Source organism: Esox lucius, chromosome 9, assembly GCF_011004845.1.
Source record: "Esox lucius isolate fEsoLuc1 chromosome 9, fEsoLuc1.pri, whole genome shotgun sequence".
Classification (NCBI taxonomy): Eukaryota; Metazoa; Chordata; class Actinopteri; order Esociformes; family Esocidae; genus Esox; species Esox lucius.
Genome location: NC_047577.1, coordinates 13,316,681 through 13,334,085, shown reverse-complemented (window position 1 = coordinate 13,334,085; position 17,405 = coordinate 13,316,681). Strand labels below are relative to the sequence as shown.

At 41.2% G+C, this 17,405-nt stretch overlaps 1 protein-coding gene across 4 annotated transcripts in view; it reads left to right on the top strand.

Annotated features, from left to right (window-relative positions):
- The first annotated feature begins 267 nt into the window (after positions 1–267).
- The window catches only part of cnnm2b (cyclin and CBS domain divalent metal cation transport mediator 2b), a 58,564-nt gene continuing 41,426 nt past the window's right edge, over positions 268–17,405 (top strand). For 2 of the 4 annotated variants that reach the window (XM_010872919.4, XM_010872918.4), the window contains exon 1: positions 268–1,945. In XM_010872919.4, the coding sequence (XP_010871221.1) occupies positions 454–1,945 (1,492 nt within the window). In that variant the 5' untranslated portion in view covers positions 268–453. The remainder of the gene's footprint in view (positions 1,946–17,405) is intronic. The other 2 variants (XM_010872920.4, XM_034294294.1) reach the window with 2 other exon arrangements.

Sequence of the window (17,405 nt, the reverse complement as noted above, 5' to 3'; positions counted from 1 at the left end):
AGTTACCCACCCCACAAACAAACAAAAATATGCATACATACATTACGTTATCAAATGATATCCACTCGTGTATTATTTGATTTCATTATTTATTGGTTGCCTCTGAAATCCATCTGAAGAAGTCACGAGGAAAGTCCTGTCTTAAGCTTTTTTGCTTGAGGTGCGCTTGTTTTGGGTTTTCATTCGCTGGAGCGGCAGAGAACACCCCGCCCCCGTCCAGTTGCCGCACTGGATTGGGTGCTGCGGTCTCCTGTCTCGGGGACATCAGCAGAGGCACGAGTTCGCTCATAGCCTGCGCTCAGGAGTAATCAGTTTCGGACGCGTAGTGGAACCAAGCTCTTGGGTCCCCGATGCTGCACATGTCACGGCGACCCTCGGCGGAGATGAAGGCGGACTCCGATTGGCTCTGATTTTTAAAAGCCCTTTTCATTCAGGAGGTTGCCCATTATCAACATGGCAGAACCGTCGGCCCCAGTACCCACTGCAAAAATGGCGTCACTTAGCCGGGTTCGAGCTCTGACGATGATTTTCTTAACTGTCAGCGGTTGTTTGGTCACCCCGACAAGTGGTAAAGAAGGAGGGGTAGACTCGGACACGGTTATCATCGGGCTCCGGTTGGAAGACACGGACGACATTTCATTTATGGATAGGGGTTACCTGCGGGTGAGTGAACGGTCCCGTGTGAAATTGAGGGTCTACGGGCAAAACATAAACAACGAGACCTGGTCCAAAATTGCATTCACTGAACACGAGCGGATCCGACCAGTCGGGGACACTGACAGCTCGTTGGTGGACAGCGGAAGCCAGGAGGATACGTCCGCGCATCCCTGCGGTATAAGGACCTCGGATATAATCATTTTGCCCAACATAATTTTAAGTCGCAGAACGTCTGGAGTAGTTGAAATTGAGGTCAAACCCCTACGAAAAACGGAGAGGAGTAAATCGTATTACCTGTGCATCGCCACCTCGACACCCGCACACCACGCCGCTGGCCTGCACGACCCTTGGACTGAGAACACCTGGATTTACCACGATGGAGATGACACTAAAGTGATAGTGGTAGAGGAGAAGAAGTTCCTACTACCGTTCTGGCTCCAAGTCATCTTCATCTCCATGTTGCTCTGTCTCTCGGGCATGTTTAGCGGTTTGAATTTGGGACTGATGGCACTGGACCCAATGGAGCTACAAATAGTTCAGAATTGTGGCACCGAGAAGGAAAAGAATTATGCCAAAAAGATAGAGCCTGTTAGGAGTCAAGGGAATTACCTGCTTTGCTCACTTCTCCTAGGCAACGTGCTCGTGAATACAACTCTCACTATCTTATTGGATGATATTGCAGGTTCTGGTCTTATTGCAGTGGTGATGTCAACTATTGGAATTGTCATATTTGGAGAGATTGTCCCTCAAGCTATATGCTCAAGGCATGGCCTTGCCGTCGGTGCCAACACCATTTTCCTCACCAAGTTTTTCATGCTGCTCACCTTTCCGGCGTCATACCCAGTGAGCAAACTATTAGATTACCTTTTGGGCCAGGAGATAGGCACCGTGTACAACCGCGAGAAGCTCTTGGAGATGCTCCGAGTAACGGATCCGTACAATGATCTGGTCAAAGAGGAGCTGAACATCATTCAGGGTGCCCTGGAGCTCAGGACTAAGACCGTAGAGGACGTGATGACCCCGCTAAGAGATTGTTTTATGATTCCAGGTGATGCCATCCTCGACTTCAACACCATGTCCGAAATTATGGAGAGTGGCTACACGCGCATCCCGGTGTTCGAGGGCGAGAGGTCCAACATTGTGGATCTATTGTTCGTTAAGGACCTGGCGTTTGTTGATCCAGATGACAGCACACCGTTGAAAACCATCACTAAGTTTTACAGCCATCCTCTGCATTTTGTGTTCAATGACACCAAGTTGGATGCCATGCTGGAAGAGTTCAAGAAAGGTGAGCCATGTTCCTAATTCTGAAAATCATATGAATACAACTATTTTATTTCCAAATATGTTGGCCCAGGCACGCTGTTAATGAAATTAGCATGTGAGTTCAAGCAATCTATTATCTTAAGTTTCCGTCATTTGAATTTAGTATAGTAGCCTAACTATTCATTTAGAGCAAATGAATAAATAGAGTTGAATTAACCCACATACTTATATAATAGCCTAGGAGTGTTGCTATGCATTAGTAAACAGTCTATTCACATCTACACTGTATACTTTTGTTTGGCTCTTCAAATGAATAAACGGTTTTGTCCTATCTGATTGATAAGAATTGTTTTGTCTTATCTTGTTTTTCCATGTATTTGGTATTAGCTTCTGAAAATATTGCCCATTTGCTTGTTAGACTTGATTTGAAGGTGTCTTAGTTAAAGAGACATTACAGAATTCCTATGTATTTGTGAACCTTTTGTTTTTCTCTAGATGTGTCAATTTGTAGTCCATACATGCATATTTTTTTTTTTTTACATATACTTACTGTCATACATCAGTTAGTCAAAGAATCCCGGGTTTGAAAGCAATTGAAATGTTTAGCTGCATGGCTTACATTTTCCCCAGGTGGGCCCGGTGTCAACTGCAATTCAAGTGACAGCCTATAAGCTTCAGCCCATCCATTTAACTGACAGCTAGCAAGATGCACACACAGCACATACAGAGAGCAATGACTAGTGCACTCACCTGCACATATCTGACCTAGTATGCTGTTTTCTAGGACCTTTTAGTTGCTCTCAAGCACTACTGAGTAAACTGCTGGTGTAAAACCCTGGAAATCTGCTGGAAAATCTTACATGTCATTTAGGCATGGATTTAAAGTAGGCTAACCAGTGACAGGTCATACTCAATTCTCTTCCTTTGAACAATCCAGCAAAATCTCAAAATGTTTTAAAAAATATATATATATGGAGTTGCGAAGGAAAATTGGTGTGACATGCTGACGTCACACTGATGTCACGCACTGACATACACACATTTTGGATGGACATTGACCATAGCCATTTGCTTCCATTCAACAAATCCTCTATTTGTGTAGTTATTATAGCAACTACAAAAAATAAAAATAAATAAAACGTATTTGGTTTATCATTTCCTTACAAGTTAGTTGTTGTTATTGAGTGCACATCTGGTGAGATTATTGGTTGCAAAAAAAAATACTTGTGCTCATAATGTACTGTACTGTAAGCTTTGTAAAAGCAAGTCAAAGAAACGTTTTACTGGTTGAAATATTGAAACAGTTGTTGTGTTGGGGATATTCATAACACAGTTGAAGTCAAATATGAACAACTAACACGTTGTTTAATATTAACTCATAAACTCCATGTAGACGTAAAGGAAGGCTTATTATCTGTCAGTACCCCCCCCCCCCCCGTTTTCTGGAAACAACTTGTGTGCATCACCCTCATGCGTCAATGTTTGCGAAAACCCCAAATGGGTCTATGGCATCCTGGGTCTATGGCATCCTGGGTCTATAGCATCCTGGGTCTATGGCGTCCTGGGTCTATGGCGTCCTGGGTCTATGGCGTCCTGGGTCTATGGCGTCCTGGGTCTATGGCATCCTGGGTCTATGGCATCCTGGGTTTATGGCATCCTGGGTCTATGGCATCCTGGGTCTATGGCATCCTAGGTCTATGGCATCCTGGGTCTAAGGCGTCCTGGGTCTATGGTGTCCTGGGTCTATGGCATCCTGGGTCTATGGCATCCTGGGTCTATGGCTAGAGATGGGAGGGTGTACTCTTTGTCACCTCTTGGTTCATTTCCTGCCAGGAGGGAGGAATAGGAAGGGGGACTGTTCATGTTATCTTTCACCATCACTTCCATCCTGCATTAGTGTTCACACATTTGTTTCTTTTTCTTTCTCTCTCTCTCTTTCTTAAACTCTCTTTCCCTTTGTTTTTCTTTCTTTATCTCTTTTCTCCCCTACACCTCCTACTCTCCCCCCCCCCTGTCTCTTTCTACTTAATTCTCTCTTTTCGTCCCTCCACTCTGTTTCTTTGTGATTACTGAATTGCCTTAGAACATTCATTAGGTCCTTCATTCATGGGAATGTTTCAACCACGTCGTGCTAAGGTTATCAGGTGGGGGCATCTCAATTGAGAACCTGCTTAATGCCCCTCCCCTCCCTCTTCCCTCTTTCCCTCCAGTTGTGTGCTTTGCCTTTGAGTGATGGGGGCGATAACCCCTTTTGTCCAGCCCACTGGAATGCAGTCGTGTGGATAATGAATAACAGCTCCTTCCTAACACCCTCAAGCCCCCTGAGTGTGTGTGTGTGCTGCATGTATGAGTGTCGTATGTGTGTGTATCGTGTGTGTGTTTCAAAGATTGTGTGTGTGTGTGTATGTTAAACGTGTTTGCTGTGTGCGAGAGAAACCAAGAAAAGGTGTTTTTGTGTAGTGTGCGTGCATTGCACATTCAACAATACATTACCCTCTAATTTACAAAGGTGGTTTGAGGAGTTAGCAAGCTAACTTTGGTGGAATCTGACTTTGAATCTGAATTTAAATCTGAATTTAAATTACAGTATGTCATAAACATGTGTTGTGATAATTATTTCACCAGCACTCATTGTGCATATGTCAGAGAAAATGTCACAAACTTGATACTCGTTCTTTATTTGAGTGCTTGTTTTTGTATATGTTATATTATAAATTAATGAGTAGTAATCACAGATACATTTATGAATGAATGATTGAAAAGCTTTGGTTTTAGAAAAAAAACATTTACAACCATGCATGAAGGTACATTTATCAATTTGGACTCAGTAAACAGATTAGTTGATGACAAAACATTGTTGTATCTCGGATTAAGTTATTCTGATTTGGCCACTTGCACATGAACTGACACTTTAGTCTTCATGTTGTCAAACACCAGCAAGACTCGAAAGGCAAATGCTACGCTTAGAATCAAGACTAACCACTGACAGCTCTTTTGTGCATGTACAAACGATGCAAACAAACAGCAAATTGCCTAAAAAGAAACAACTGTGAAGCCAATTGTACAAATTGATTTGGGAATCTAAAACTGGGGCATTTCGTACCAAACCTTCTTTGTATTTGCAATGGTTCTTCTTATATGGATGAAAATACCCTCTAATTTAAGCCCACAGTCTGCACTTGAAAATGGAACTGAAATGATACAATGATGGTTTGGTTAAAGTACAGACATTCAGGTTTAGTTGGAGGATATTTTAGCTCTAGCCCAAGGGAAACCACAGCTTTTGTATAGCGATGGAAACTCTGCTTTGTGGGTAGTGGAAGCAAAAATTTTAAATTGGTGCCGTGTCCCGGATCACTCACTTGGGCTCTGCCCAGCTGGTCCGGTTGGTGCAGAGAAGCATTAGGTCAAATGGGGTTGATTGTAACAGGTGTGAAATGGCTAGTCACTTAGCAGTTGGTGCTGATGGCATTTTACTCGGTTACGTCACTACTTAAGACCCTTAAGTACTGTATTTCTGGGTTGATGGATGTTTTCTGGGTGTCAGTCATCATTGTGTTCAGAGAATCGGTGGTTTGAGCGACACTCGGGGCAGTTGCAGCAGAACTGTTACTTCAACAGCCAAACTACACTGCACTGTAAAGTGCCAAAACACTAATTTGCCCCCAACGGGTTTTGGTGATTGCAAGAGAAGTGTGCAGAAAATAGCAACTAGCGTACCAACTTATCTGTGAAATCAGGTAAATAGGGTTATGTTTTTGGTATGTATGGCTGCCAGTGATGATATAACTTCTGACGGATACAGTAGGATGAATTTTGATGTGTCCTGGTATCTTCACCAGGGAAGCTACTCACTTTTGGATGATGTATTTTGGAGGATGATAGACTTCATGCAGTCATTGAATGCAAAGGTTTCGCAACAAAGTACTATATATGGGGACTTATTTAATACAGTTAATGTTCCACATACTTTTGGTAATCTAAAATGGGGGCACTAATAAAAATTGCTGTGATTCATACAGAGTGTATGGTTTATGGTTGTAAATAATAGATGCAGTACCGTATCACTACCCCCCCCCCCCCCCCCCCCCCACAAATGCCAGAGTTTTAATCTCAACTAGAGAGTTGATGCACCGTGGTTAGGAAAAACGTCCTAGTAGGGTGGAAACCTAGGACGAAACCTTGAGAGGGACCAGCCTCTTAGGGGTGGCCAGTCCTCTTCTGACTGTGCCAGGTGAAGATTATGACCTTTTGGGACACATCAACATTTTTGCATGATCAGTAGATAAGCAGGTTAATACATGCATTTGGGCTGTGTCCAGAGCCTTTAAACAGAATCCAAGTCAGCTGCATAACCAGGTCAGCAAGGACAGGGACACTCAGGTGGGGGTGGGCAGTGGCAGCAGGAATCGTCCGGCAGCAACTTGATCTGAAACACAACTGGGGGGAATCGGACAGGGACAGCTTATGGGTCATTAGGGCCAAGGTAGTCCTGAGGCGTGGTCATAGGGCTCATGTCCTCCCAAGGTTAAACAGGACACCAGGAAAGTTTGAGAGAGCAAAAGGATGCCTCATGAAGTGTTTCAGACTGACCCCCTGTCCGTCAGTCTGAAACAGGTGGGTCTAGAGAGACCGTGGCCCCATCCAGAGATAGCCATGGACAGAGACAACCAGGCAGCAAGTAATTCCACCCACTTGCCAAGCATCAGACCAAAGGGACACCAACCAAACCGCAAACACCCTGAAAAAGGGAAGAGTATAGCCCACAGAGTTCACTCCAATTGCACATGGATGGCAAGGGGGAACAAGAGTAAACCGGGGACTACGACTACATTGTGATTGCAGAAGAGTTGATAAAAAAATGTTTTTCTACTAATGTTACAGCTTTGAGGCTTTCAGTATTCAATTGTTTTAATATGGTTGGGACCTGTACGAGTGTCTTCAGAAATATTCAGACCACTTTAGTTTCTCCATGTTTTGATGTGTTATGAACTTAATTAATACTTGATAATATATATATATACACTCACCTAAAGGATTATTAGGAACACCATACTAATACTGTGTTTGACCCCCTTTCGCCTTCAGAACTGCCTTAATTCTACGTGGCATTGATTCAACAAGGTGCTGAAAGCATTCTTTAGAAATGTTGGCCCATATTGATAGGATAGCATCTTGCAGTTGATGGACATTTGTGGGATGCACATCCAGGGCACGAAGCTCCCGTTCCACCGCATCCCAAAGATGCTCTATTGGGTTGATATCTGGTGACTGTGGGGGCCATTTCAGTAGAGTGAACTCATTGTCATGTTCAAGAAACCAATTTGAAATGATTCGAGCTTTGTGACATGGTGCATTATCCTGCTGGAAGTAGCCATCAGAGGATGGGTACATGGTGGTCATAAAGGGATGGACATGGTCAGAAACAATGCTCAGGTAGGCCGTGGCATTTAACAATGCCCAATTGGCACTAAGGGGCCTAAAGTGTGCCAAGAAAACATCCCCCACACCATTACACCACCACCACCAGCCTGCACTGTGGTAAAAAGGCATGACGGATCTATGTTCTCATTCTGTTTACGCCAAATTCTGACTCAACCATCTGAATGTCTCAATAGAAATCGAGACTCATCAGACCAGGCAACATTCTTCCAGTCTTCAACTGAAATTGTAGCCTCCTATTTGTAGTGGAGATGAGTGGTACCCGGTGGGGTCTTCTGCTGTTGTAGCCCATCCGCCTCAAGGTTGTGTGTGTTGTGGCTTCACATGCTTTGCTGCATACCTCTGTTGTAACGAGTGGTTATTTCAGTCAAAGTTGCTCTTCTATCAGCTTGAATCAGTCGGCCCATTCTCCTCTGACTTCTAGCATCAACAAGGCATTTTTGCCCACAGGACTGCCGCATACTGGATGTTTTTCCCTTTTCACACCATTCTTTGTAAACCCTAGAAATGGTTGTGCGTGAAAATCCCAGTAACTGAGCAGATTGTGAAATACTCAGACCGGCCCGTCTGGCACCAACAACCATGCCACGCTCAAAATTGCTTAAATCACCTTTCTTTCCCATTCTAAAATTCAGTTTGGAGTTCAGGAGATTGTCTTGACCAGAACCACACCCCTAAATGCATTGAAGCAACTGCCATGGGATTGGTTGATTAGATAATTGCATTAATGAGAAATTGAACAGGTGTTCCTAATAATCCTTTAGGTGAGTGTATATATATATATATATATATATATATATATATATATATATATATAGCCATTAATCATAATACCCCTTAATGACCAAGCAAAAGTGGTTTTAGCAATGTCTGCCAATTTATTGAAAATGGAAAAACTGTAATATCTCATGTACACAAGTTTTCAGACCCTTTGCCAAATTGAGCTCTGATACATCCTGTGCCCTATGATCATCTTTGAGTTAAGTGGCAAATCGTATTCATCTAAGCCTGTTGGAGAAAAATTATCTGCAAACTTGTACCAAACTTAATATTCAAGAAAAATCCAACAACATTGCTCATTTGCTTTATGTGCACATCATCAAATCAATGCATTTTGATGACATCATGAATTAATCAAACATACCTGAGCCAGAGAATGAATGCAGCGGGGTTGAAATATTGAGTGCTTCTTCTCAGAAAGCCTACTTCAAAAGTGAATGGTAGTCTAGATAATTAAAGAAGCAGTGTATTGTGCAAATATGGAGTGAGCAGCGAATGTTTTTCAGCATATAATTGATTCTAATGTCATTCCAAAATGCTTCTCTAAATGAGTTGAAAGACAGGTGCTGTTTGGGCTCTTTTCGTGTGTATGTTTCTTTGACGTTGAAAACCTTTACAATGCTGATAAGTGGCAATTGATTTCTGTGTTTGATTTCTGAGTTCTGTGTTTGCTATGAGGGCAATATCTCTGAAATTGCCTTTGAAATGCATGTACAGTGAGGACCAAGCATTTGTTTTGGCGATATACCAAGCAGTGTGTATTTTAAATTGTAGATTGGCAAGGTTTTACGTAAAATGTCAGTTTATTCTTTTAATTATCTTATTTTCTATCTTTCTATCTTTATTTTCTTCAAGGTTTTGTCCATATCAGTTAAGCCTTTTAGATGAACTAGTTCAATTTTGTACATTTGAAGGAGCCAAAAGAATTTGGATGAATTAAGAATATTTATATTAAAGTAGTAAAATGTTTATCATTGCCCAAAATGTGTATGTGAAGCTAGTTAATGTATGTCTCTAAACACTTTTACATTAATGTGGATTCTGTCATGATCCATTCCTAAATGGATTGTGAATTTGTCCAAATATTTTTTATTTCTTAAAATGGCGGTACTCTACAAAAATAACGTTATTTGTAATTGGTTTCCCCAATATGGATGAAAATACAATTTCATTAAAGCTTAAACTTTATGTGGGCTTTAATTTTATACTGATGTGGTACGATGACAAAACAACTACATTTCTGTTCAAATATTTTTCTACCACTCTAAATGTACGGTAATGTTACATAGAATGGCCTCCACAGGTTGTAAAAAGTACAAAGTAAAAGTACATGGCTGTGTTCCAGAATTTGGACCCCTGATGTACAGAGGGTGTGGGTTTTCACTCTTCCTTTTTATATGATTGATCCATTAAAGTAACTGGTTAGGTTCCTAATCTGTAACTTTCCTCACCTGCTGAACACAGCCAAGAAATTTTACTTAGTACCTTTTATGTCTCTGTTTATCAAAGTCAACAAACATTTGTTTAGTTTTACTTGCGTGTTCACTAACCTTTCCCATGTTTTACCCCAACGAAACAGGAAGTCACCTCTAAATAGTTCCTAACAACTCATATGAACTTTAACAAAAATATATATCATTGGGAATATATGTATTAAGTTCATAAGAATTTCTAAGGGTGGCCCACGTTTCTGAAGAAAGTATGTATTTATTAAGAACTTCTAGATATTTGCAGATTAACGGCAATTACATTTTTATAGCCTATTACTGCTCATGTTGACCAAGGTTGCCCATAATGTGGACGGCACTTTATGTAGAAACTTAAGTGTTCTCGAAGGGTTCTTTCAGGGGGACAGTAGAACAGGGCTTTTTCATTACAAAACCTACTAATTTACTTATGGTTAATATTGTGAGAGTTGTAAACTATTGTGTAATATTCGGAAATATTACTCTTCTTATTTTATATTTTGTTGCTTCATTAAAGCAAATGCATTGTTTAGCAGCTGAAACAAGACATTCGCTGCAGCCTCAACAACATCTGCTATAATGTATCTGGTCAATAAAACCCTTGAAACATCTCAGTCCAGGACTCAGTAGGGTCCATGGGTTCCTGTACTTGGCCTGGTTCCAGAGGGAACTCGCCTTTTCTTCCATACAACCTTTGTAGGGGTTGTAAAACCTACTGATTAGAACTGAGGAGGAGAGGTCAAAGTTTTGTGTCAATCTGGCTCTAGTCGCGGCACCACACTTTGTTCAAAGTGCTTTGTATTGTAAGTCATTGTTAATTAATTTGACTGCCTCTTGTGGAGCTGGTTGCTGTACAGTCATCTGATGTTAGGTTGAAGAAAGAATGAACAAACCCTCTTGCCGCATTGCTTGAACACTGATTTATTGTAAACTTCATTTCCATTGACTTTGTTAGTTATAATGAAATGTATTATTTCTTCTGTACTTTTTCACATTACTGTATTTATAACTGAGTATGTGTGTGGACAATGTTTCACATTCCCTAGGAAGGTGATGTTTGGTGATTTATATTTTAATCCATTTACACCAAAAATTTCACTCAGAGTGAAATCTCACTAAGAGTCATCTAAATAAAACGATCAACCTGTAAAATGGATTAGAAAAAGTATTTCTGAACTATAAATATAAATCCAAATGATTTGCATAAAGTAACATGGGTTTAAATTATAAATGGATGAACAACCAACTTTATTTACAGTGCACTGAATAAGTACCAACCCCCCTAAAACTTTTTCACGTTAGGTTGCCTGAGAAAGTCTGACTGAAATGGGTTTAAATGTTACCTTTTTTCCCCAAAAAATATCCTCAAAATATGAAGAACAAAATTAATCAATGACAAATAAATCTCTTATATACATTGTTTAGATTGATTAGACACCCTGAGTCACTATTTGTCAGAAAGGGCTTTGGCAGTGATCATGTCTTTTTGGTCTTTAAAAAGTCTTTAACATTTTCGCCCAACTCGATTTTTTTTACATTTGTTTCATTATTTTATTATAACTCTTCCGACGCTGAAGGTTTTGGGGTGATCACGACAAATAGATATGTATGATTCATGCCGTATATTATTGAACTGATGAAGTGTTAGATGAAATTATGACACAATGTTCTCAATCATGGCCTAGGAATGAGAATGTCTGTGCTGTGTCCAGACCAGTGTCAGTATCACAGTAATCAACTGTGGCGTTCTTAGAAAGAACATTGACGTGGCCCACTGAATACAGTACAATGTATGTGTATATTTTTTGTGCATTGATTTGTTAGTTTGGTGTATATATTCTATCATTGAATTTGCAAAGGACTAAATGGAAAAAGGTCAAATAAAGTTTGTTTTTGGATATTCATGTTCTTGAGTGATATTCTTTCTGCGTTGGTCATCTTTGATAACATCTTTCGATAATACAGCCCATGCTGTGATAATATGTTTGCTTGTCTTTTATGGTACAAATGGTAATTATGGTATAAAATGTTTTATAGACATACAGAAGAGTGTCTACCATGTTAGTATTTGTTGGGCAACTGTGTAATGATTGGTGTCATATATTTTACTTTTTATACGTCTTTTTATCAACGTCATTTTGGCCAACAGCACATTAACCATTTTGCGAAAGTGAATTCTTTTTTGACAGATTTGGTGTGGTATTGTTAGCTATTGTCCCGTTGAAAGGTGAATTCTGTTATCTGTGTCCCTTTATCTGAACCCACTGCAGCAGGGATTTTGGCCCACTCCTCCATAGAGCCCTTCTACAGATCCTTCAGGTTTCGGGACTGTCGCTGGGCAATATGGACTTTCAGCTCCCTCCAAAGATTTTCTATTGGGTTCAGGTCTGGAGACTGACTAGGCCACTCCAGGACCTTGAGATGCTTTTTACGGAGCCACTCCTTAGTTGCCCAGGCTGTGTGTTTCGGGTCGTTGTCATGCTGGAAGTCCCAGCCATGACCCATCTTCAATGCTCTTACTGAGGGAAGGAGGTTGTTGGCCAAGATCTCGCCATACATGGCCCCATCCATCCTCCCCTCAGTACGGTGCAGTCGTCCTGTCCCCTTTGCAGAAAAGCATCCCCAAAGAATGATGTTTCCACCTCCATGCTTCACGGTTGGGATGGTGTTCTTGGGGTTGCACTCATCCTTCTTCTTCCTCCAAACACGGCGAGTGGAGTTTAGACCAAAAAGCTCTATTTTTGTCTCATCAGACCACATGACCTTCTCCCATTCCTCCTCTGGATCATCCAGATGGTCATTGGCAAACTTCAGACGGGCCTGGACATGTGCTGGATTGAGCAGTGGGACCTTGCGTGCGCTGCAGGATTTTAATCCATGACGGCATAGTGTGTAACTAATGGTTTTCTTTGAGACTGTGGTCCCAGCTCTCTTCAGGTCATTGACCAGGTAATTTTTCTAATAATTGTGCCAACAGTTGTTGCCTTCTCACCAAGCTGCTTGCCTATTGTCCTGTAGCCCATCCCAGCCTTGTGCAGGTATGTCCTAACACAGCTCTCTGGTCTTGGCCATTGTGGAGAGGTTGGAGTCTGTTTGACTGAGTGTGTGGACACGTATTTGAAGGAAGAAGAAGGATGAGTACAACCCCAAGAACACCATCCCAACTGTGAAGCATGGAGGTAGAAACATAATTCTTTGAGGATGCTTTTCTGCAAAGGGGACAGGACGACTGCACCATATTGAGGGGAGGATGGATGGGGCCATGTCTCGCAAGATCTTGGCCAACAACCTCTTTCCCTCAGTAAGAGCATTGAAGATGGGTCGTGGCTGGGTCTTCCAGCATGACAACGACCCCGGGTAGGGCCAAAGTGTCACCGGACCCCCTCGTCTCAGTTCCAAGGTCTTACGCTGCTATACTATTGTGCTGGGGGATTGTGTCAGTTCTCCTTCCCCACTAAGTTCTCCTTCTCCACTATAAATTGTTGTTGATATGAGGAATGCATTTTCTGAGTTTTCCCAGTCTCCTCCCGTTTTAAACTTTAGGAGGACAAGAGGTCCTGGTCCACACCTGCAGAGTACCTGGTTTGGGGGACCCATTGCTGTCCCTGTCCTTGTCCATCTGGTCATACTTCTGACCTAGTCTAAATTTAAATAGACTCTGGATTTAGCCCACATGCATTTATTAATTATTCCAATTGGCCTCTTAATATCTCACCCGGCACAGCCAGAAGAGGACTGGTCACCCCTCTGAGGCTGGGTCCTCTCTAGGTTTCTTCCTAAAATTTGGCCTTCTTAGGGAGTTTTTCCTAGCTACTGAAATTCAACACTACTGTTGTTTGCATCTTGGTGTTTAAGGCCGGGTGTCTCTGTAAAAGCACTTTGTGACAACTGCTGTTGTAAAAAGGGCTTTATAAATAAATTTGATTGATTGACCCGAAACACACTGCCAGGGCAACTAAGGAGTGGCTCCGTAAGAAGCGTCTCAAGGTCCTGGAGTGGCCTAGCCAGTCTCCAGACCTGAACCCAATAGAAAATCTTTGGAGGGAGCTGAATGTCCGTATTGCCCAGCGACAGCCCCGAAACCTGAAGGATCTGGACAATGTCTGTATGGAGGAGTGGGCCAAAATCCCTGCTGCAGTGTGTGCAAACTTGTTCAAGAACTACAGGAAACGTATGATCTTTGTAATTGCAAACAAAGGTTTCTGTACCAAATATTAAGTTCTGATTTTCTGATGTATCACACTTATGTCATGCAATAAAATGCAAATGAAATACTTAAAAATCATACAATGGGATTTTCTGGATTTTTGTTTTAGATTCTGTCACTCACAGTTGAAGTTCCTATGATAAAAATTACAGACTTCTACATGCTTTGTAAGTGGGAAAACCTGCAAAATCGGCAGTGTATCAAATACTTGTTCTCCCCACTGCATTTTTAAGCCACCACAATTCATACATGCAGCCAGCACCAAACATTTACTTTTAAAGAGACAGCGTTACATCTAAAGCCTGCACCAAACATTTACTTTTAAAGAGACAGCGTTACATCTAAAGCCCGCTCTCCCTCAGTTGGAGCACAGACACCTGTTTGTTTTTATGGCCCTCACCTGTGTTCCACACTGCAGTGCCTATTTACCTTCTTTCTTCTCTCTTGTATGTTGTTGTCCATTATTTGGTTCACGTTTCACTGTGACGTCGTACCTGTTTAGTTTTTTTTGTGTAGTTCTGTTTTTGTTACTTCTTAGTTCTTTTAAAGTCATGCTTGTGCCTTTGTCCTGCCTCCTGCCTATATAGCCTTACAGACATTTAGTCACTGATGTGTCTTTCGGGGTTTGCACTCAAGATAAAGCCTTGGATATTAAGTGCATTCCACTTAATTTTTTTGTTGCAGTATTGCCATAGTCCCCTTTTCTACTAAGGATGCGTGGCATATTTAAATTCTGTATATGGGTATTTTCCTTTTTCACTCAGCTGTTTATGTCAATAGAGTCACAACTACGCTGTTGATCTATCCTCAGTTTTTTCTTATCACCACAGTTGAACTCTGTTTCAGAATCCCAATAGGCCTCACAGTGTTATCCCTTAACAGGTTCCTTCCTCTCCTGCGGCTCAGTTCAGACGAAAAATCTGTGGGGTTTATACATCCTCCACAGCATAATTATTTACTTGACCCTGAATAAAGAGAGACCCATTGTCTGATTTGATATTGTCTCACCCATCTACCAATCACTGGCCTTCTGTAAGACTTTCTTTAATGCTCCCTGTCCTTTGTAATTAAACAGCTCCTGCTCACCGATTAGCCCAGGGGTCCCGCTGTGCCATTGGCGAGCGACATCTGGGATTGGGGGTTATCAATCAAATATGTTTGCCTTGCAAAACATATTTTGTTTGTTGAGCTCCAGTTGACTCTTTGTTGTGGTTTGGCTGTGAGCACAGTCGAGGTAGAGGGCTCTGGCGCATAGGGATTCCGGTTTAACCTTCTTGGTTGAGGGAACAGTGTGAGAAGAACCAGAACGGCATTGGATGTATCTTGATTTATCTCGACTGTCAGCAGGGAGTTGCTGCAATGGAGCTTTAATCACGAATTGGATTTAACAAAATTCCCAAGAAAGAAATTGGTTAAAACAATAATAGTAAAAAGAATTTCACACATAGTGTGTCCATGTAATTTATTTATGATTTGTTATGCCTTGCCTGAACAAAGGGGGTAAATACATAAGTATTTTAGCAATTGTATTTTAGCATCTCATTTTCACTTTAATGCAAATAATATTCAAATTATTTAATTATTAAATAGTCATCATATTAATCAGTCATAAAAAAGCTACTTCAAATCCATTTTAATTACACTTTGCCCAGTTGCATAATTAATGCTCAAACCTAGAATGTTTGGCCACTTGCATGCAGTGCCTTAGACCACCACAGCACTATAGTCAATCTATTCTACAGTATCAGACAATCCATCTTTTCATCAATCTACCTTTTCTAACTATTTGGAATTAGCCTACATAAACATATATTTGACTGAGAACCATATGCAGTTGTACTCATAAGTTTGCATACCCTGGAAGAAATCGTGAAATGTTGGAATTGATTTAGAAAATATGACTGATCATGCAAAACAAAAACATATTTTATTTAAGGATTGTGATCATATGAAGCCACTTATTATAACATAGCTCCTGGCTCCTTTTTAAATCATAATGATAACACAAATCACCCAAATGGCCCTAATCAGAAGTTTACACACCCTTGTATGCCTTCTTACAGACACACAAGGTGACACACACAGGTGAATATGGCAATTAAAGTTGATTTAAAAGCCACACCTGTGGCTTTTTAAATTGCAAATAGTGTCTGTGTAAGAATAGTCTGAGTTTGCTATCTCTCACGTGGATGCACTGAGCAGGCTAGATACTGAGCTATGGGGAGCAGAAAAGAACTGTCAAAAGACCTGTGTAACAAGGTAATGGAACTTTATAAAGATGGAAAAGGATATAAAAAGATATCCAAAGCCTTGCAAATGCCAGTCAGAACTGTTCAATCACTTAAGTAGAAAATTCAGGGATCTCTTGATACCAAGCCAAGGTCAGGTAGACCAAGAAAGATTTCAGCCAAAACTGCCAGAAGAGTTGTTCTGGATACAAAGAAAAACCCACAGGTAACCTTGACGATACTTCAACAAAAATGAGCAGCATGGTCGTGTTGCCAGAAAGAAGCCTTTACTGCGCCAATGCCACAAAAAAGCCTAGTTACAATATGCCTGTCAACTCCTTGACATCCCTCACAACTTCTCGCACACTGTAATTTGTAGTGACGAGACCAAAATAGAGCTTTATGGTCATAACCATAATCGTTGTGTTTGAAGAGGGGTCAACAAGGCCTATAGTGAACAGAATACCATCCCCACTGTGAAGCATGGTGGTGGGTCGCTGATGTTTTGGGGGGGGGGGGGGGGGGTGAGCTCTAAAGGCACAGGGATCTTGTGAACATTGATGGCAAGATGAATGCAGCATGTTATCAGAAAGTACTGGCAGACAATATGGAGTCTTCTGCACGAAAGCTGTACCTGGGACGTTCTTGGACTTTACAGCACGACAATGACCCTTAGCACAAGGCCAAGTTGACCCTCCAGTGGTTACAGTAGAAAAAGGTGAAGGTTCTGGAGTGGCCATCACAGTCCCCTGACCTTAACATCATCAAGCCACTCTGGGGAGATCTCAAACGTGCAGTTCATGCAAGATGACCCAAGACTTTCCATGACCTGGAGGCATTTTGCCCAGATGAATGGGCAGCTATACCACCTGCAAGAATTTAGGACCTCATAGACAACTATCATAAAAAACTGCACGCTGTCATTGATGGTAAAGGGTGCAATTCACAGTTTTAAAAATTAAGGGTATGCAGACTTTTGAACAGGGGACAGTTTGTTTTATGATTGTGCCATTCTGTTATGACCTACAGTTGAATGTGAATCCCATAAGAAATAAAAGACCTGGGTTTTGCCTGCTCACTCATGTTTTCTTTACAAATGGTACATACTGTATATTACCAATTCTCCAAGGGTATGCAAACTTTTGAGGACAACTGTATACTGGTTACTATTCAATATGTTATAATATATCAATAAGTCAGCATATTTTGCGCCCTCCGAGAATGAAAAACTAAAGCAATTCGTTTTGGTATATTATCGTGTTGTAAATTATTCCAAACATCTTGCAGGAATTAGTCATAACTGGTCTTTTGATTTTGGCAGATTTGTTTCCTTTTCTCTGTCCAAGTGATCCCACTGAG